This window comes from Excalfactoria chinensis, chromosome 1 (genome assembly GCF_039878825.1).
Source record: "Excalfactoria chinensis isolate bCotChi1 chromosome 1, bCotChi1.hap2, whole genome shotgun sequence".
Classification (NCBI taxonomy): domain Eukaryota; kingdom Metazoa; phylum Chordata; class Aves; order Galliformes; family Phasianidae; genus Excalfactoria; species Excalfactoria chinensis.
This window is the reverse complement of record NC_092825.1, coordinates 125,635,661-125,657,134: the sequence shown is the minus strand read 5'-3', so window position 1 is coordinate 125,657,134 and position 21,474 is coordinate 125,635,661. Positions and strand designations below refer to the sequence as shown.

Here is a 21,474-nt window from a genome sequence, read left to right as displayed (position 1 = left end):
AGCCAGAGACAGTTGTGCTGTTTCTGTATACATGTGTCTGTCTGTCTTCTTAGTTTCAGTGGCACCAGAAACTATTTTCTTGCATCACAGCAGCAGGGAACATGGGGATCACTGTGGGTCTCATGGGGACAGGGGTGTGATGTCTGTGTGGGACTGCAGGTGCTCTTTAGCATTAGTATGTCAGATACAAGTAATTCTCCACAGGCTGATTTCATGAAATTCTTAGTTCCTTTCTCTTTGATATCAGTTTATAGTTCCCTGGGTCTGTAAAGCTGAAAGGATGTCTTGCACCAGGAAGAGTTAGCAAAGTTCATTTGTCTAACAATCAAGGGCCATATTCAGCAAAGATCTAGCAGGAGTGCTGACAGCACCCTTGTGACATTTTATGAATTGACTTGAAATAACAGCCACAAAAAAATTGTGCAGCATAGATTGTTCCCTTGCATCTGCATGGCTGTGGTACTGCTGACTGTGGTTATGGCTGTTAGGCTATGAGAGGCTGTGAATCCAGGCCTCCTCTGTGACACAACTCAGGCTGGGGAACTGCATTCAGGGTATCCAGGGCTATGTCTTGCTCAAACCTGCTGATGGTGTTGTTTGTGTCTGTTGGGCACATGGGCAACAAATGCAAATGCTTCAGAGAAGTATGGTTTCCAGGTGATAAGAGCTCAGCATGTTGAAAAATCAAGTTCCTTTGATATCCTTTTATGTTCCTTCATCATCTTGGTGGCCCTTTGTTGTATTCTCTACAGTATGCCCATGCCTCTCATGTACTGGCAGTCCCAGAACTGGACACAGTGCTTCAGCTGAGGCTTTACCAGTGTTGACTAGAGGGGAAGGATCACCTCCCTCAACAACTCTCCTCTTGAGATACTATTAGCCATCTTTGTGGCAATGGCTCGTTGCTGGCTAATATTCAACTTGGTATCCACTGGAAAATTTTACGTGGTGAAATAAATCCCTACAAAATTTACTACATGCAGTAGCCACCTGTGTCTTCCAGAGAGCTGCTGGAGAAGGGCAGTAATGACTCTAGAGTAAGCTGTGCCATTCAGGAGAGCTGAATTCCTGTGCATCCTCAAACTCACATCATAAAGGGTGGGTGTAGGGGTCAGCATTTTAAGAAGTCATCACCTTCTCACAACTACTGTGTTGTCCAGTCGGTGCTTAGGGTGGCTGCCCCTGCAGCTCTCCCCTCAGCATCACAGCTACCCTATGTACTCTTAGACTTCTCACAGGCGGTGTCACTGCAGAAACTTTCCTGCACAAAGGATACAGGCAGATGTTATTTATTTGATAAATAAATAAATGCACATATTGGATCTGTGTACAGACAATGATCATTTTGCTTATGCTTATTTATAAGCAGTATATCTGAAACAGCATGGAGCACACCCAAATGTGGCATAAACAAAATCATATGAATTTATACAAATATGTGCCAATCACATGTAAACACTGCAAATATTACATCTTCCTGTGGTGGTGACGGGGAATAATTTGAGAATTTTCAGCAGTTCAACTTCCAGAGTCTGGAAAGAGTTGGCCTCATTTCGAAACTGTAATAGAATTTTGAATGCATTTCATGTGACAACCGTGTACTCAACCTGCTAATCGTTATTTCTTTCTAAAACACAAACAAACTGAATTTTCATTTTGTTTACAGGACAGTGGAACAGGAGATAACAGCTGCATTGAAGAAATATTGCGGGTAGGCATTCTTTAAAAAAAACCTTTTCTTCTAGTGCCATTTTGTTTACTCTAAAAAGGCAAGAGAACAACAAGAATGTTGCAATTACCGCTGTTAAATATATCACACTTTAAGATTGTCATCCTTCTAAGGAACAAGTAGGCAAAATTATATGCCAAATAAAAGAACAGAAAATGTGTGTAAGCAACCTTCCAGAGCCTCTGGCTTTCGCTGCTACTTTGTGCCAGTACGGCTGACCTTCATGCATGCAGAAGCAGATAATGGGATAAATTATAAACTGAAATGTACGACGATGTTTCAGGTTTACAAACCATGCGAAGTGCATGTTTCCATTAATCACGACTGTCAAAAATCTTAATTTTGAAGGGAGGTCTAGGAAGGTCATTTTCCACCTGGATTTAATTAGAATCCATTATGTAATGTCATTATCTCCATTATATCCATTATATAATGACAATGTGCAAAATCTGCAGTTATTTCCATATTTCATTATTATTTCTTTTATCCCAGTAATTTCTAGTTTATTTTCATGGACCAAATTAATACACATCCGGACAGATCTCATCTTGAATCAACTTCGATATTGATTATTTTCTGAAGCAGACAAACCAATAAACAGTGAACCATTTTCATGTATTTTAATTCCTTCTCTTTTCAATTCTCTTTCTACGTGGATAATACAATAATTTCTTATATTTACAATTCAAACATAATGGTAAAACACCAAGCCAGGTGGATGGAATGGTAAAGCCTCTCTATTACTGTGTGTGCATCCACCTCTTGGACATCCACTACCAAAATATTCCAGATTGTTTCAGATTGTTTATAAACTACAAGACTATAAATATTTAGTTTAGAGATTAGCAGTGCATTAAGGCTGTTGTTTCTAAAGGCATTTCTCCATTCTCCATGAATATGTTAAATACAGCTTTTAATTCTTGAACTGGACAAAGAGTTTATTGAAGGGTGATTATGATGGATTGCTTATGACTTCATTGGCAGAGCTTTTACTTAGCTAACGTTTACAAAGTAGGCTATTGCAGGATTTAATTGCATATCCAACAAGTCTGAGACTCAATCCCTGTCCTTTTGTTACAAGTTAGTAGTGGATAGTGTAATTCATGAGAGCTTTTTCACGATGTGCTGAGATTATGATGTGAGGCTCATTTACTCTTTTTTTTTTCTTTTAAAAGAACAGCCAAGCAAGTCAGTTTTTCTCCTTAAATACAAATAATTCAAGTAGTCTAAAATGAAGAAAACGTGGTGCCTTCCATGTGTAGGAACATGGATATGTAGAGGACTCTAGTCTTATGTAGTCCCATACAGTGCACCACATGACCGTCAGTTGTAAGGTACATCTTCAAACTGGTGAATACACTTTCTCTCTCTCTTCTTTGTCTCTTGGGCACCTTCCTCAGTAAATGTTTTTGTGAATCTTCATGATGAAGTGTGCATCACATCCTCGGATGGATAGAACCCTTTCGTTCATTGGGATTTATTCAAAAATTCTTTCACTTTGCTTAAAATTTGAATGAATCAATTAACTACGAGAAGCTTTCCCAAGACCTCTTGTTCACTTCTCACAGGTCATGGTGCTGGCTGCAGTCCTGTCTCCCCCTGGAGAAGGCAGCCTTAGAACAAGAATATCTAGGAGGAGAACTACATATTCCAGAGGACTTCGCAGAGGATGGTTCCCTGACTATGACATTTCCTGACCGGGAATTGAACCTGGGCTGTAGGGGTGAGAGCACCGAATCCTAACAACTAGACCATCTGGGATATGTAATTCTCCTCCGAGAGCTGAGTACTCGGGACGCTGCCATTCCACGGAACTGGAGCATGAACCTTCCAATGATCCATACTGCACATGATGTTACGATGTGGAATATTGACAGCAACACCACAAAACCATGACAGGTGTATACCTGTTTCTCGTGCTTAAACGTTGCTGTCCCACATAGAATCATACAGTATCCAGAGTTGGAAGGGGCCCATAAGAATCACTGAGTCCAGCTCCTGGCTCCATATAGGACCAGCCAAAAATCAGACCACGTGTCTGACAGCACTGTTCACAGGTCCCTTATATGACCCAGTTAGGTCAGATACATCTACCTGTTCTCATTGTCTTGAAAGATTAACTTTCTGAGTCAAAGACTAGTATAGTACAAAAGCTGTTCATAGGTACTCTTGCAGTACAAATCAGTATCACAGTGATTGTTCTTACTGGCGTTAGTGTAAACAGCAAAAGTAATAGCTACTCACTTTGTAACCTTGCCATCCACACTTTTCCAGATGTCATCCTCCATGGCCTCTTTTTGTGCTAAACAGGTAAATTCATTTCTAACACAGATTTATTGCTCTTCAGAAACAAGGAACACCATTTTCATGTTTTTTGTTGGAGGTGCTATTTCCATAATAAAGCCAGAATTTACTTCTGCTGGGCAGTTCCCATACAGGTGTCCAGGGTAGAACAATGAAAACCAAGGGAGCTGCAATCTTTGTGTTCCCCTCAGAAAAGACAGCTCTTCAGCATCACACCTAAGTGTGTTTGCAACAGGACAGGACATCAGCAAAAGGAAGAAGTTGTTCACAAATTTAACTTTTTAAGGAACCCTGCACCCCATTATAATTGTCTCTTCCACAAGATGAAGCAGAGAGCAGCCTACGTTCCTAGACAGTGTGTACCCAGCCCAGGCCAGGCTGTGGCTCTTGCATGGCATAGGCACTTCATGGTGAGCCACATGTTCTCATTTCCTTGTCAAGATGCAGGGTGATAGAAAGTGTGCCCAACACCTACTCTGACTTCTTCCCTGTGTTCCCTTCCCCCAGCTGTGTGGCAGGAGGTGAGGGCATGCATCCTATCACCTGCAGGTTTCAGAACCTGACTGGAGTTAATATATGGGCCTGGGCTTACAGATCAGTTTAGGCACTACTTGAAAATCTCCACTTTTTTTTTTTTTTGCACCGACCGTGTCAAGAAGGTTGCATAGGTTTTGTGTGGTCTGTGTGCAACACAGGGTGCCACAGCTTAAGCCAAGCCTTTTTTTATGTGCTTTACTGAGTGTATCAAAGCTCTGTAGACTTTGTAAATTGACAGATCATTCTGCACAGAACTGCAGCTTCCAAGCAAAGCCCCCAAGAACTGAAGCACAGAACTGTTTCGAGTCCTGAAGGAGGTTGATTAACAAGACAGTAACCCTGTTGAGATTGGAGCTGCTGTAAGGACTCCTGCTGAGTTTATAATCACTGCAGGAATCCTGTACCTAATCTAATGCTGTGCACTAATTCATAGCAACTTCTTCAAAGTGTAGTGACTTCTCTGTCCAGCTGCAGGCACACGTGTCAAGGACAGAGAAAATTATAAGGAGAGCCTTTGATATAAATAACTGAAATCGTTCTGTCTGGAAAAGAGGATTCTTGGGGGAGACCTTACCACTCTCTTCAGTGACCCGGAAGGAGGATGTGGAAAGGTGGGGCTGGCTTCTTCTTCCACTTAACAGTGATAGGATGAAAGGGAATGGCCTGAAGTTGCCTCAGGGGAGATTCAGGTTGGATATTAGGACACTCAGAAGGAGTGGTGCTGCAGTGGCACAGGCTGCCCAGGGAGGTGGTGCAGTCACCATCCTTGGAGGTGTTCAAGAACTGTGCGGATGTGACACTGAGGGACATGGTCATTGGGCATGGTGGGGGTGGGCTGCTGGTTGGACTGGATGATCTGAGAGGTCTTTTCCAACCTTAATCATTCTATGATTCTATGCTGTAAGACCAAGTTGCAGATGTAATGTCAAACTGAGAGAGAAAAGATGCATTATTTCACTGTAGCTATGAAAGGTAATTCCTTGTAAGCTTTCACATTGTAGATGGAGGGCATGCTAGAAAAGTTTGAAGCAGAAAATAGGAGTTATACTATTCAAATATCCTTAATTCCACAGTGCCATGAGCAGTTGCTGCCTGAATTCCTGACATATCTCCAAAGCCAATCTATTCCCCGCCTCTCCTGAAACAGTCTTGCTAACTGAGCTTCACAATTTTAGCTGATCTCTATTTGCTTGTAGGCGTGTGGCTGTAAATTCTGTTATTACAGGTGGGGTTTGGAGTAAATATTTGCTTTGCTGTAGTACATGCAAAAAATGGGAACAAAAGTTCTGCCACTTCACTAAGTTAACTGTTTCAACCAATATCTGATACACTCTGAGAGTATTTGCAATGGATTTAAGGAGAAAGGTTGAGTGCTGGATGTAGGCAATTCAGGATTTGTAAGATAAGTGGTTTGAGATTGATCTGGCTGCTCTTACAGCCTTAGCTGTGATTTCCTAGGGCTGCAGTGGCTTTGTTGAAAAGAAACCAGCAGGCAATCTGAACTCTTAATTATTAAAGATGATCCTGGTGCATTCCCTTTGTGGGTTTTTTTTTTGTTGTTGTTGTTGTTTTTTGGGGGGTTGACGTGAGAGATGTCACTGAGTTGGAGAGAAACAGACATAGTGTCAAGCACATGGTCTGCAAACACCATTTGGCTGCAGGATGCAGCAATGGAGGGAAGCTGATGGAAGAGAGCAGCAGAAGCACTGAGCAAATGGCTGGAGGGAAACCAGACTCAGACAGTGAGCACAGAAGTGACCTCCTTTGGAGAAGAGGGGAGGCAGGGTGGGGCATGGGGTGGAGGACAGGTAAGGTTTTCTCAGGAAAGAAAGAAAAGTAAGTGAGGGAGGCAGTAAAAGGACTGAGGCTGCAGCTGCAAACACACCATTGAGGGATAACTGCTTGGTGCCCAAGCTTCCTGCACAGGGTGAGTGCCTCAGGTTGCAAATAGGCTGTGACTCCCTGTGGCCACAGAGCATCCACATATTAAAACAGGTCCTTTTAAGTGCGATAGATGCACTTGAATTTCTCTGCATTGTAAAACTAGACAGAGAGCATAAAACACATTAGTCCTCATTTGAGAAATGTAAAAAAAATAAATAAAATAAAATAAAAATAAAAACCTGAATGAAAACAGCATCTAATTCTGTATTTTTTCCCTTCCCCACTTGGGATCCCTTGGCTCATTAGCAACCTTGCTAATTCTGTAGCAGAAAGCATTAAGGATCAACCCATCAAATATTCAGGGTTTTTTTTCCAACCTGAACAGCCATATGTGCTGAGAGATCAGCTGCACTCCATCAGCTGATTGAATTAAAACAAGAGCAGAGGTAAATTAGAAACTGTCTGCGCAAGACAAATCCTGTGAAAACACGGAATTCTACCAAACACACTGTCACTGTGAATAAGCATCACAGCCAGCAGAGCACGTGTCAATACTTAGAGGGGAGAAAAATCAGTTTCTTAGGGGTAGGTTGTTAGTTCAACAACTGTGAACTGCTGCCTTGTAAATGTTAATGACTGTAAGATCCCACTGGCTTCAGTTAAGCTCCTGGTGGAGTCAGACATGTGAAGAATTACAGAACACAAATATGGTAATCAGCCGTATATTTCTAACCACTCATCTTGCTTCCCAAAGCAGAGGGAAAAGCCTACAGGTGGAATGAGACCCACTTTGCTGCTCTGTGCGAGTATAGGCTTGCAGATCAAGAGCCACCTCGGTGAGTGGAGTGGTTTGTGGCAGTCCGGGAGGAGGATGAAGAAGTTGCCCTCAGCTCAGCTCCTTAATGGGGAAATTCAGATTGGCTTTTGTGACTGAGCCTAGGGGAAATGCCTGAGGAATTTGCAGGGGGAATGCAGCAACTGCAGATGGGGAAGAGGGAAGGTTAGAAAGCCCAGAAGGAGCCCAGTTTGCTGACACTATCTTTCTTGTTCAGTTTCATAGAGTACAAAAGTACTCTGAAGTAATAGAATTGTATTAAAAATGTATCAGAGGAGTAAAACACTATTTATTTTCATTGTAATCTTTCAGAAGGACTTTCATAACACTGCTTTGCTTTCAGTATCCTTAATTTCAGAGCATCTCAGGCACTATTTTGACTGAAATATACCATTCATTGCATCTCTTCACTGTCATTCTTTTTGTATTTTTTTTCTTTCTGAAAAAAATGAAAAAGCATTGGGTACATTTTTATATTGTATCATTTCACCCAAAACACTACAACCCAGAAACATTAAGCTATAGTTGAAGTCATCTAATTCAGTCTCCAATACTCACTTCTTAACTTTGCTCTTCTTAGGGCACCATGACATCCACCTCTGTTGTACATTACCTTTTGCCCAGAGTGGTGGTGGCTGCCCCATCACTGGAGATATTCAAGGTCATGCTGGGCTGGGTGCTGTTCAACTTGATCTATCTGTAGATGTCCCTGGTCCTTGCAGGAGATCTGTATCACATGGCCTTTAAAGGCCCCTTCCAACACAAATGTTTCTATGATTCGACAGCAGCTGGGGATCTGAAAAATGTTTATAAATATGTAAAGGAGGGTGAGGGAGAAATGGATGAGGCCAGGCTCTTCTTGGAGGTGTGTAGCAATAGGACAAAGAGCAATGGCCTTAAACTTGAACATAGGAAATTCCATACTAACATGCAGAAGAACTTCTTTATTATAAGGCTGACAGAGCACTGGAACAGATTGCCCAGAGAGGTTGTAGAGTCTCCTTCTGTGGAGATAATAAAGACCCACCTGGATGCCTACCTATGCAACCTATTGTAGGAAACTTGCTTTAGCAGGGGAGTTGGACTTGAGATCACCTCCATCCCCTGCAGTTCTGTGATTCTGTGTGAATTCCCTATGTCAGCTTTCCCCCAGACAGCTAGGTAGGTACCACTGGCGACGTGGATGACAGCACAGTGGAACTTCATCAGGCTCTCTGCTTGGATCTTATCCAGCTTTTCAGTGAGAATTTGCAGTTCATGCAGAACCTTGTCTTGCTCTAGCAAAATTAACAACCATACCAGGGCTACATAGAGATATTTTTGCTTTGTTCACATAAACTGCAGTGACTGCAGAATAGGCATACCTTCGTACGCTGTAATCACCTGACTCATCACACCTTGGCAGTTTTCAGGGCACACCATCTGCTTGTGGCGCTTTGGCCTTTCTTTGCCTGTTCTCTGCTGCCAGTCTCTTTATTACCTCCGTGTCCATCCAAAAGGCTGTGAAGATTCTATTCACTTTTCACAACTTTTGCCCCTTTTATGTGCCACCAGGCTGGCTTTCTCAGGTCATCAGAGTATTTCTCAAGATGATCTGTTTGTTGCCATCAGCCTATCTGAGTTGGAAGTGCTCCTCATTTGGGCACCATGCATAGAACATCCCCTTTTTGCCCATGTTTATAGAATCATAGAATCATTAAGGCTGGAAAAGAGCACTAAGATCTTCAAGTCCAACTGTTGATCCATCACCATCATGCCCATTAACTATGTCTCTCAGTGCCACAACCTATCATATGTTTCAGTTGTCAGTGAACATTTGTAGCCCACTAATCAAATCCAGATGCTTTAACATCTCTTCCCCGGCATGTATTTTCAGGTACAGAGTACTGTGTAAAATGGCTCTGAAGTACAGTGCTAACAGTGATAACATCAGCCAGATGTTAATTAGTTGTACATCAGCAGACCCCTTGAATTGCCACACTTGGATTTTTGCTGCTCTCAATGAAAAATACCACTTTAAAAAGGCAAAAACTATAAATAGTTTAGTGGAAATAGGGGATCAAACTAGAAACCCTGATGGTGAAAATAAGACTTGCAATAAATGCCACTCAGAGGTAACCTCTGCTTCTGTCTCCTGAGTCCTGATGGGGCACAAGGCACTTTCAGTGACATGAGCCATTCATGTACTGAAGTACTGGCACGTTCAAGTACAGCAAAATACATCCTGTTTTGAACTGAACAGAAGCAAAGAGACTCACATTTGTTTTAGAGCATAAGTAGCCAGTGTGTGATTTGTGTTTGGAAGAGGCAGGCTGTTATAAAAGAGTTGGTAAAACGCTACCATGATAATGTGGTGGAATTAATTTTCCAAACTGCTATTTTGTAGTGAGTGTATACACCCTGTTATTTGACAAGGCAAAAGAGAATCCAGCATGAATTATCCAGCCTCTCTGCTATACCAAAATAATATAGTGAAATACTTACTGATTTTTCCCTCTGTGTAGAGTGCTTCACAAAGCTGGAAAAGAGGCAGCATCACCATCTTGTTCCAATATGGATAAACGATTCCTTGTTATTAATGGCAAAGGGCCAGACAGATCCTCGTTTTGTCAATCCATGCCACAGATCCTTGGAGGCCAACAGAGTTATGCATATTAATACCAGAAAGGATGTGCACTATTGTATTGGTTTTAAATGTACAGATGGAAACAAAATGTACAGAAGGTATATAAGTGAATAAGTAAAGGAAAAACTCACCAATGGTGGTGCCTTGACTGAAGCAGCTGAGGCAGTCCTCCCTGGTGAGCGATCTCCAAGAGATACTGCTCCAGTGGGAGTCAGCCCTTAAATGAGGTCTCAGAGGGGATGGAGTCAAGCTCCACCCCTCCCGGGAGCACAGCTACATCACTCTCACCTGTGCTCCCACAGCTGACCCCATACTTGCCTCAGCTGATTAATCAGAGGTTCAGGCTGTGATTACCAATCTCCCATACACTCCACCCCTTCACAGCGTGAACCAATGATTAGGTGAGTTTTCCCTTATCACAGAGACCCAACGCGACGCTGATACAATTTCCCGTCGCACCGAATGCTGATGTTATTCAAATGATGATTGGATGGGTATTCACGATCTTCCGTGGGCCAGTGCTTGATAGATGTTACTGGAGACAAGCCATCTCGAGGTGCAGGTCCATTTGCGTTTCATCAGTCCACACAAATTGTTCTCTGATGGTCCTAGAGGCTTAGAATCTTAGGGAGAGTAATACAGATGTTTCAAGGGTACCAGGAGAGGAAGGTCTGCCCTCCAGGGCAAGATACAGGCCGTATTCTTGTCTTGGGTCAATACTTCTGCTCGCACTGGATTATGTCCCGGCCTCCGATACCATACCCTCTGGCCAGATATCTGTGGCTGTATAACTATATCTGGCACCAGAGGAGGAGTCCTGATCTGCCATAGGGACATGATGGGTGTCCCTTTAGCAATAAAGACCGGAGTATTGACCACGATGTCAGTAGGCCATGTACCTATCACCGAGGGGGTAACTGAACCTCCCACCTCCAATAGTCTCCCCCAAGGTGCAAGTAGGCCACACCACTTGGGTCCTACTTGCACCTTCCAGGGCCAATTTATCTTATGGATTCCTGGTTTTAGATTCTCAGGGGCAGGGAGCAGAAGATTATTGTCATTACCAACCTGCGGTTTTACCTCATTATCAGCACCTGTAATTTGAATCCTAAGAGGGGAGGCCCATATAGTGTGTAACATTTTCAGAGCACTGGGTCTGCCATCCCGAGGTCTTTCGTTCAAGTCCCGCAGGGTTTCGTATAATCTTTTTGTCCACCCCTGCAGGGACTGGGAGTCTGTCTTCAGGGCAGCCTTAAGAATACCATTGTAGCGTTCAATAAGGCCTGCCCCTGTTGGATTATATGGCAGATGGAATCGCCATTCAATGTTGTTCTCTTCTGCCCAGCGCTGTATCATCGCTCCAGTAAAGTGAGTCCCTTGGTCGCTCTCGATGACTTGAGGTGTCCCATATGCAGACATCAGTTTAGTGAGTGCCTTAATTGTATATGCTTGATTTGCCTTTGGTACGGGATAGGCTTGCAGCAGTCCACTTACAGTATCAACGCAGGTCAGGGCATATCTCGCCCCCTCAGACCGAGGGAGGGGCCCAATGTAATCAACCTGCCATCTCTGAAGAGGACTATATCCTCTAGCAATGTGGGATGTTGTTTCAGGCAACGGTCTTGGTCTCATCTTCGAGCAAGCGTCACAGTCCTGACATGCTTGGACGATATCAGATAGCTGTACAGGCAGCCCCCATGCTTTAGCAGCTGCCCACATTATCTTTTGTCCAGCATGCCGTAGCTTCTGATGTAACCATCGGGCAATATTTTCGGATTGTGAATTCCCAATCCATCGAACTCGGGCCAGTGTGTCCGCTTCATCGTTTCCTGGTGACTGCAGGGGTTGATGACCAGAGACATGGTAGACACATACCGTCCTGTGTTTGACTGTATTCCAAATGTCTACCCACATGTCTTTCCCCCAGATCGGTCGGGCGTGGATAGTCCATTCCTGGGTAGCCCACTGCGTAATCCACAGAGTAAGCCCCCGGTACACGGCCCAACTATCCGTACAGATGTTCAGGATGCCATCACCAGGTTCTTTAGTTATAACCATCCACACGGCTCGTAATTCTGCCCATTGGCTGCTCTGACCATCCCCCTCATCAAACCAGATTGTCTCAGTAGAGGGATGGTATGCTATAGCTCGCCACTTGCTCGGGTTGCCTCTGCTGGACCCATCCGTATACCAGGCATCTTCAGGAATAGGATATCTTCCTTCCTGAACAGGGCTCTTCTCTGGTGGAGCGACCATTGGTTCTTTCGGCGTATCACTGCGATATGTCACTGGGCCTAGGATCTTCTGTAATTCCTCCTTGAGTGGAGACGAAGACAGGCTGCTTCTTTGACTTAGATAGGCGACCCATCGTGCTACCGTCTGTGCTTGGGCCACCCCTGTCTTAGGAAGGTGAGTTAGATCTCTTACCCACCCCTGGATCGGTAATGTAGTTTTAACTATAACCTCTGCTGTTTGCGTTATTGGCTCTACCGCTTGTAACGCTGAATAGGCAGCCAATAACTGTTTTTCAATCATGCTGTATCTTTCTTCTGCTCCGTGCCAAACCTGAGACCAGAATCCAATGGGGGTTCGAACAGAACTCTGGCGTTGCCACAGGCCCCAGCCAAAACCATCCTGGGTAACATGAACGTCTAGTTCAGCTGGGAGGGTCGGATCAAATATACCCAATGCCTGGGCTTGTTTAACTGCCAGCTTTGCCTGTTGGAAAGCATCTTGTTCTACCTTCCCCCAGTTCCACGATTGACCCTTCTTGGTAAGCTTATACAATGGCCTCAACAACTGAGCTAAGTGAGGTATAAAGGAGCACCAATACCCCAATATACCTAAGAACTCTTGTAGCTGTTTCGATGTTGTAGGGACTGGGAACGCTTGGACTTTATCCACTACTGCACTGGGTAGTACTTTGGTTTTTCCGGACCAAATTACTCCCAGGAATTTTACAGATAGCCCCGGACCTTGCACCTTCTGTGGGTTTATAGCCCACCCTCTCTTTTGCAGATAAGCTATCAATAAATCTGCTGCTTGTCTCACCGCCTCTAATGAATCGGATGTTAACAGGAGGTCATCAATATAATGATATAAATTTACATTATGTGGCTTCTGCCACTTAGCCAGATCACGCGCCACCAAATTATGACAAAAAGTAGGTGAATGCACGTACCCTTGCGGCAGAACCTGAAAAGTCCACTGCCTGCCTTCCCATGTGAATGCAAACTGGTCTTGTGATTCTTCACTAATTGGAATACTGAAGAATGCATTCGCTAAGTCTAGGACACAGTGATACGTTTTAATTTCTCTACTTAGTGTGTCCATTAGGGAGGCAATATTGGGTACGGCTGCATGAACGGGCGGCGTGACCTTATTTAATTCCCTGTAATCCACTGTCATCCTCCATGTTCCATCCGATTTTCGCACTGGCCATATTGGGGAGTTGTACGGGCTATGTGCAGGCCTTATAATACCCACTTTTTCTAATTCCTGCACTGTTTTTGTTATTTCATCCTGCCCACCTGGGAGTCTGTATTGTTTTACATTAGTAATCCGACGTGGCTTGGGCAGACAAATAGGCTCATGTTTTGCATGGCCTCTCAATATTGTCTGAATTGCCCGGATACTAATGCATCTCTGCCGCAACCGGAACTCTCCCACTGTTGTGTGGAGAGCCAGACCCCACAAGATATCAATTCCCAATATGTACTCCGGAATTGGAGCAATAGATACCTTGTACTCCCGTGGTGGGAGGCGCCCGACCCCCAATTTTACCCAAGTTTGGGTGACTGGAACGGTCTGTCCCCCAAAGCCTCCAATCATTACTTTGTTCCCTCTGAATTTTGTTGGGTCCCCATATATTATAGATGTTTCCGCCCCAGTATCAACGAGGGCCATAACCTTCTGCACATTCTCTCGGGACCAATATATTGTCAATTCCACATAGGGCCTCCGGTCCCGTCTAGAGGCCCTAGGGTGACTGACGTCCCTCATCACGCCATAAACTGGGCCAGATTCAAGTCTTTTACCTCTGATGCCTCTGGTATTGTGACCCGAGGCACCTGAGGTGGCCTCTTTTTCCTATTTGGCACGACAAAGTCTTCTAGATTCCAAACTGTTGTTGGTCGTCGTTCTATAAGCCTTATCCCCGGTCTTTTGGGGCGGTTTTGAAATTTTTGTTCATCCTTCAGCTGTTTCCACAACTGAAGCAGAACGTGATTGGGCTGCCCATCAATTTTGGCAAATTGAACACCTGCTCGGAGTAGATCATTAAACATTTGTTTTCGGGACACCCTAATGGGTCCCGCCCGAGGGGTTCGTGGAGCCGATCTCCTGGCTCGGGCTATTGGAAAAACTTCAGAATCTTCAATTACTCTAATATTGCGCTTGGTTCTCAGGCGCTCAGTTTCTCCCAGGTCCGCTACCAATTGGGCAGCATGCTGGACTGCTGCCTCTGCGGCCACTAAAGGATTCAATATAGAAACCAATGTTCCATACATATGTGAGGGAGCCTGCTGTAAGATTAGGTCCCTCATTCCTGCGGAAAACTTCACCATGTCCGGACTAACAGATGCATCTTCATAGACAGCCTCTCGCATGCCTAGTTCCCGGATATAATTTTGTAGGTCTTCCATAGAAGACCACATTCCTGTATGTATTGGCATGTCTGTTTTATTTGACCATACCATACGGCAGGCAGCCATTATCCAATCTACGATTGAATGATTCTCTTCAGGGAACTGGGACCCTGAGTACAATCTCTGCCTCAGGGCAGGATGGACTGTTATTGTTGCTAGTTTAGATACCTCGGGGCCGCTAACTATTACACTTTCTGCTCCCGAGTCCCATAATCGTAGTAGCCAGGCTGGGACACTTTCCCTCGGTCTTTGCCTGAAGCGCTGTACTAGATCCATAAGTTCGGTGGGTGTGTATGGACGTGCTGTTACGTGTAAATAGGAGTCAGCAGGGGTCCATTGATCAGGAGGCACCCCTGCTGGTCGCTCCTGGACTTTTTTTGTTTTTTGAGTTACCATAGGACGGACTTCTAATAAGTCCGTCTTAAGTGGCTCTTCTAGGTCAGATTTAGTGACCTTAGTTTGATCCGATGTTTCAGGATCCCTACTATCATCCATTGTAATATATCTAATTTGGGGGGTGTTTGAAAAAAATGATGAATTTTTCCCCGTTAACAGATTAATTTCGCCCTCTAATTTTTCAATGCGGGCTTTTAATAATTGATTTTCATGTTCAATCTTATTTGATTTAATCTCTGCCTGATTTAAAGCATTCAATAAAGGCCAAGCAGCCATGGATGCAGCCATTTGCCTTTCCTTGGTTGTCAAAATATCTTTTTGCAACCCCTGAAAGTATTCAGTTAGATAGTAAGGGGACATATTGCCCGTTACCCGTAAGGGCCCCCATTGTTCGATAATCGTCGCTAATTGAAAATATGGGGACGCCTCAAACCCTGGTATTTGTCCAGGGAGGATTTTCCCTAAGGGGGGTGATCTTCTCCCCCTTGAACCAGCTAAACACATTCCATAGGAAAGACATTTTTTTTTTCCGATATTTGCAGGCTCCTGCCTGGCTCGCCAAATGTATTGGTTTTAAATGTACAGATGGAAACAAAATGTACAGAAGGTATATAAGTGAATAAGTAAAGGAAAAACTCACCAATGGTGGTGCCTTGACTGAAGCAGCTGAGGCAGTCCTCCCTGGTGAGCGATCTCCAAGAGATACTGCTCCAGTGGGAGTCAGCCCTTAAATGAGGTCTCAGAGGGGATGGAGTCAAGCTCCACCCCTCCCGGGAGCACAGCTACATCACTCTCACCTGTGCTCCCACAGCTGACCCCATACTTGCCTCAGCTGATTAATCAGAGGTTCAGGCTGTGATTACCAATCTCCCATACAACTATCTGTCCTAATGAAAGAAGAATAAAGTTTGGATAATCATACATACTTGCACTGCTTTGAGCCGGGGGGTTGGTGCCTTCAGCTGTCAGCTTTAGAAAGCAGCCTTCCTTGTATCCCTTTGGTAAGATTCACTCAGATGAAGTAAGATCACAAAAGAGATGTGACTTGAGATTAAGGCATCTTCCAGTAAACCTTGTGGTGGCAGAGGCTTTCTTCTGCAATGCATATTTTCCTCTATAAAATTTATAAATCACTTGAAAAGGAGTCATTTTGTTGCTGGATTTTGGGTTGTTGTTTTTTTTTCCTCCTCAGTTAAACTGGGTATTAAGAAAGCTAAATCACCAGAGCTATGCAACGAGATGCTGCTATATGGTACACTTTCCACTCAGCCCCAATTTGCCTGGCAGTCATTGAGCCACAGGGTGACAGCGCTACAGACAGCTCTTACATCATAGAACAACTGATCAGTGGGAACTCTCCCACTACACGTCCCATTTTGGTTTGACCCAGGAAGTGTGAGCTTTCTGTTTATGTCTGAGAGAGGCAGCTTTCCTCATTTGGGAGCTGAGACAAATATTCTCTTATTAATCTTGTTTAATCATATTTAGAAGCAACACATGAGTTAAAAGTTAGCTTCACTTGGCAGAAAGACCAATTAAGGAAACTGTGGGAGAAAAGAGGAGCCTGCTAAAAGGAAATTAAATCATTTTCAAGAATATTCCATAGCGATGTCTGTACTAATAAATAAAATGGACTAATAACTGTTCTCTTGCCCTGAGGCCAATCAACATAGCATGGCTCATGTCCAAAGTGCTGAACTCTAACAGCCACAAAGCAGAGTGCTGCCTGTGGGGAATGGCCCCTGGGCACGCATGGATTTTGTCTGTAAGACTTGGCCAAGGTCTAAACCATTCTGATGTGAATAATTTAATGATACAAACAATTGTGGGCTGGTGTTCGGGTATGTGGTCCCTCGGTGCATTAGTGTAGCCATGGTCTAGATTTTCTGTGCAATGTGGTGGGCTTCCTTCAGTCTTGTACAAAATTTCAAAGGCCTTGGAGAATACAGGCTAGCCAGACTGCAGAAGTTGTGACTGGAAATCTTTTAATTCCATGTTTTGACATCTTTTTGCCAGTGTATCTTACTGCATTTAGTTGTTGCTTTGTGTTTGAAAATGTGAAAAGTGAAAACTGTTTTTGAAGGAAGGAATGTACACAATCACTGGCCTGCGTGATTCAAAGTACTCCAAGTTAATAGAATGTCTTAAGAGGGATTGATTACTAATCCCATTTTGACCAAATGCCATAGTATATGTCCTTTACGATTAGTGCTAAATGCCATTTATTGTGTTTGGTTGAGGTTTGTCACTTATAGAGTTACATTGAACTTGGTGGATTATGAAGTAAAATGCTGTCAGGTGTGTTTCAAAACTGAGGTACTTGGAAAAGATCCAATTATTGTCACCAAAAGATCATTGATATAGCCTTAAATAATGGCATTGTGAACTCTGTCCTCCAGATGGTACCGTTGTATGAGTTATAATGAAAATGGTGATGAACCATCCCATCTTTGAGATTTCCTAAAAGGTTCATTTTTGCCTACAGAATTGATTTAATTGAAAAAAATATATATATTTTACAATAACATTGACTGTTCTTAAAATAACCTGGACATAAAAAGACTTAAATACAAACTTCAGTTGAAAAACATGCAATTTTATATAGAACTTCCAAGCCTGTCACTCTGCCCTTGGGAAAAAGAAGTTGTTCACAGCAATGACAATAACTTGGCGGGAGAGAAAGTGGGCTTCATGCAGTAAAAAAGTTTATTTCCAGCTATGTGGATTTTACACATGCTTTTTCTGATGAATCTTATCAAGTTATGTGTTATTTACTCATGAATGCTGAACAAACATCAAACAAATTCAAGACATTATTAATTTTCCTAGCATTGCACGTACGCATATGTAATGGTTCATTATAACCCTGAGTTTTCAACATATTCCAGTGTAAATGAGAAGAGCCCTATTAAAAAAATTGTAGACCCTTATCCAACCTTTGTTGACTTCAAATCCTGATTCCGAATTGAGCACCAAAAAGAAAATTACTCCTATTAAACTGAGTAAACATTTTCTTCATTTATCTGAGTGGTGTTTTTCTGTCAGTGAAAACTATTTATTTTTTTTTCTAAAAGTGCCATCTCTTAGAAACTTAATGAGTATTAATGAAAAGCTGGAATAATTTAGCATGGACCAAAAGAGGGTAATTTTCCTTAGACATTTTGTTAGTACAAACTGAATCCTAAAAGGCCTATTCTCCTCGTGGTTTGGCAGAATAATTCTCATTACAGCCAACAGGAGCCAGGTATATATGCATCAGTAGCAGAATAGACTGCTAAATATAGTTGCTGCCGTGGCAGCTAGTTCCCTCTCTTGTTCATCTGATGCCGAAGCTGAAAGCTGCAGCAGTCTCACAGTGCAAAAAAAAAAAAGAGAGACAAAGAATTTTTTTTTCTGGGAAAAGAGACACAAGCTCCATTTCCAGGCTCTTTAGACCTTTCCTAAGTGGATGGACAATCTTCAGATCTTCAGCCTGCTGTGTTTGGGACCCCTAGAGCCAACGCACAGGCAAGCGTCCCTTAGCAGAGGAGTCCACCAACATTTGTTGTATACCTCACATTTCTGACATGGTTAGTGTGAAAGCTGTGATAGGCTGATGGTTGGACTTATTGCTCTTAGAGCTATTTTCCAACCTTAATGATTCTATCATTCTGTTATTTTTTATAATATGTGACCGTTGTTGCAAGCAGGCATGCATGCTCTGCAGTTGTTCCAAAATAATAATTCAGTGAATTCTGTGTTTTTTTCCCCCTTTTAGCTAGAGAAATGGTGTGCGACCCTAAACAAAGCAACAGAAGATATGCACACTTTGCCTTGTCTAAATTTTCTCATCGATTTTTGCTGCTACTCCTCAGCTCCCTTGCTCCATATGTGACATTTCCACCCAGTCTTCCAGGCTGATCTGGCCCTCCCTCTCCTGTCCTTCTGGATAGCAGCCTCTTTCATCCTGCATGGTGTCTTCCCCCCTAAGAGAGCTGCCCCCAGGCTGTCTTCTCCCAAACAAGCTGCCTTTGTCTCTGGGTCCCTGGGGGCTCACCGGAGTCACTTAGGCTCTGTGATTTTTTTAAGACTCGGGATTAGTATCTGATATTTTTCTCTTCTTGTCTGGGATTTTCCACTGTCTAAATCTAGCCCCCTATGGAGGGGCAGGAAAAAAATAAAATAAAATAAAATAAAATAAAATAAAATAAAATAAAATAAAATAAAATAAAATAAAATAAAATAAAATAAAATAAAATAAAATAAAATAAAGTAAAAAGGCCCTTAACGTTTTCTTTTCCTTGGGTAAGATCTGTACAGATGCTGGTAGTATATAGCTATTAACCTGTTCATGGGCAGGTGTTAAATTATTTTCCTTGCCTTCACAGTACCCAGAGTATAAAGCATTCCACAGTAAAAAACAGCCATAAGGAATTTATTAATTATACATAGGCAGATTCCCCAAATCATCAAATGGACCCTTTTGTAAAGGATGCTCAGTATCAGTTATTGTTTCAGTGGTGTGTATGCCTTTCTGTCATTTAAGCTTTCATTGACTTCCGCCCCCCCCCCCCCCCCTTTTTTTTTTCCCCAATAATTTCAGTGAGCTCTGATTTAAAACAATTCAGTAGGAATCTCCATTTTTACCCCTCTCTCTGTCCCCCTTTGCTAGCAGAATGCACACAGATTGAATGGACAGGGAGAGGGAGTTCAGAGCTAAAACACAGACTCAGTGTCTTTGGTCCTGGTGTGCTATTTCTTGCACCTGTGATGCTGGGGAAGAGGAGAGCCCACCCTGGGCTGCCTGTGCCTTGGGCATTGTCACATAGGCCCTGGCACCGTTTCTCACTGCAGCAGCTTTGCAGACAAACGAGTCTGTGAGCCGAGCTTGAGAATGTCCCTTCTTAACACGCTTCACTTGGCAAAAGCTAATTCAGAAGTCATATGGCACGGTAAAAGCCATGCCAGCATAGTGTATGCAAGTACTGGCAAGCTTAACACATACAAAAACGGGCTGATGCATGACTCATCTTGTTCTGTCTCTTCAAGGGCCAGTAGGACCTTTATTTTGGCCAAGAGCCACAGGAGTGGTTATCATTGCAGACATCCTAGGAGCCTTGCAGATTTTGGGGCCAGTAAGAAGTACCCAACAATAACCATAATTATATGTTCCATTACCTTGTGAATGTCCTCAATTTTTCCACAAAACCCACCCTTGCTAAATTTTAAGGCCATATGTCATCCTGAGTGTGAGTTTTCCTACAGTAATGATAAAACTGGATCTTCCAAGTAAAAACTTAGAGTCTTTGAAAAACAAAGCATGGATTTTAAAGCACTGCTGTCTTGGAAAACACATTTTTATGGAGCTCGTGTCCCAAGAAAAAAGCATTTTAAGAATTCTACAACTAGAAGTGTGTTAAAGTACATGAAAATGGAGCATTCTGCAAGGCAAAGATAAGGGCGATTAAATGCGGAAGGCAGCAGTGGTAAAAGGAAAAGTGTAGCTGGTTACACACCTATCCACCCCAGTCATTTGTATCCATCTCACGTCCGCTCTGTGGCTGTTTCTGAATCCAGATGGCTGTAGGGTCATTCCAGCCAAGCACTGCGCTATGTCTCTGGTGTGCAACAAGTCTGGCTCCAGCAGTGAATCACCTTCATGGTGCCGCCTGCTCTAGCTCGCTGTCTCCAGAGTTCAACGTTCAGGCAGCCAGCTTCAGCACTCCTTGAAAAACAGACAGAGAAAGGGCTGGTAAAACCCTTATTGATGCTGAACTCTGCATTCTTTCTGAGCAGAAGGGATGTGTGAACCTCTTGGCAGTACTAAAGAGTGAAACATTTAATAAGGATTGGTAGAATTAAATATTTTGTTCAGCAGAGCACAGCTGGACCAGCTGATTCTAGTGAAACGGTGGACAAGAGGTACCTCTCATCCCATGTCTCACTGTGTCCTACCTATATAGCAGGATAGCAGCCCTGAGTGCATCAGTACATGCAGATTTCCTGCACCATAGTTTCAAAACCATAGGTGCATGGGTTGAAGGGAGTCATGATATAGTTTAGCTGCCTCTCAGATCTGAATGGTGGGAGGACAAGGAAAGTGGAGGGTGATGTGCAACACGTCAGGGAATTTGGACTGTCAGAAACAAAGCAACCTGCTCTAGAGCTATCAAATGTTGAAGTAATTTAGCCCAATGTTGAAGTAAGGTTTGAGAAAGCATGCAAAATGCACAACTTCAAAATTAGAGTTTCTTCTGTTTACAGTAATAATTGTAAACTCCTCAGTATCACGGAGACTATTTTAGGTCACAGTTACCAAAGCATGTTTAAAGAATGTTCAGACCGTTTGTGTCTGCCACTTACATTCTGATTGTCTGTCTGGAGGCAAAGCTCCTCATTTTAGCGTGTAATGAATAAAATGCACAAGTGGAAGGAATCAAGATAATGAATTTGTGGGATAATTTTACTAATTATCTTGTTGCTGATCACAGAACCAAGCCGCTGCAAGTCAATCCTGCCACAGCTATTAATATGCAGT

General features: G+C 43.1%; 1 protein-coding gene across 4 annotated transcripts in view; it reads left to right on the top strand.

Moving 5' to 3' along the window:
- AFF3 (ALF transcription elongation factor 3) overlaps positions 1-21,474 on the top strand; it is a 330,573-nt gene that overhangs the window by 143,108 nt on the left and 165,991 nt on the right. For all 4 annotated transcript variants that reach the window (XM_072336759.1, XM_072336749.1, XM_072336732.1 and 1 more), the window contains one exon: positions 1,667-1,711. In XM_072336759.1, the coding sequence (XP_072192860.1) occupies positions 1,667-1,711 (45 nt within the window). The remainder of the gene's footprint in view (positions 1-1,666; positions 1,712-21,474) is intronic.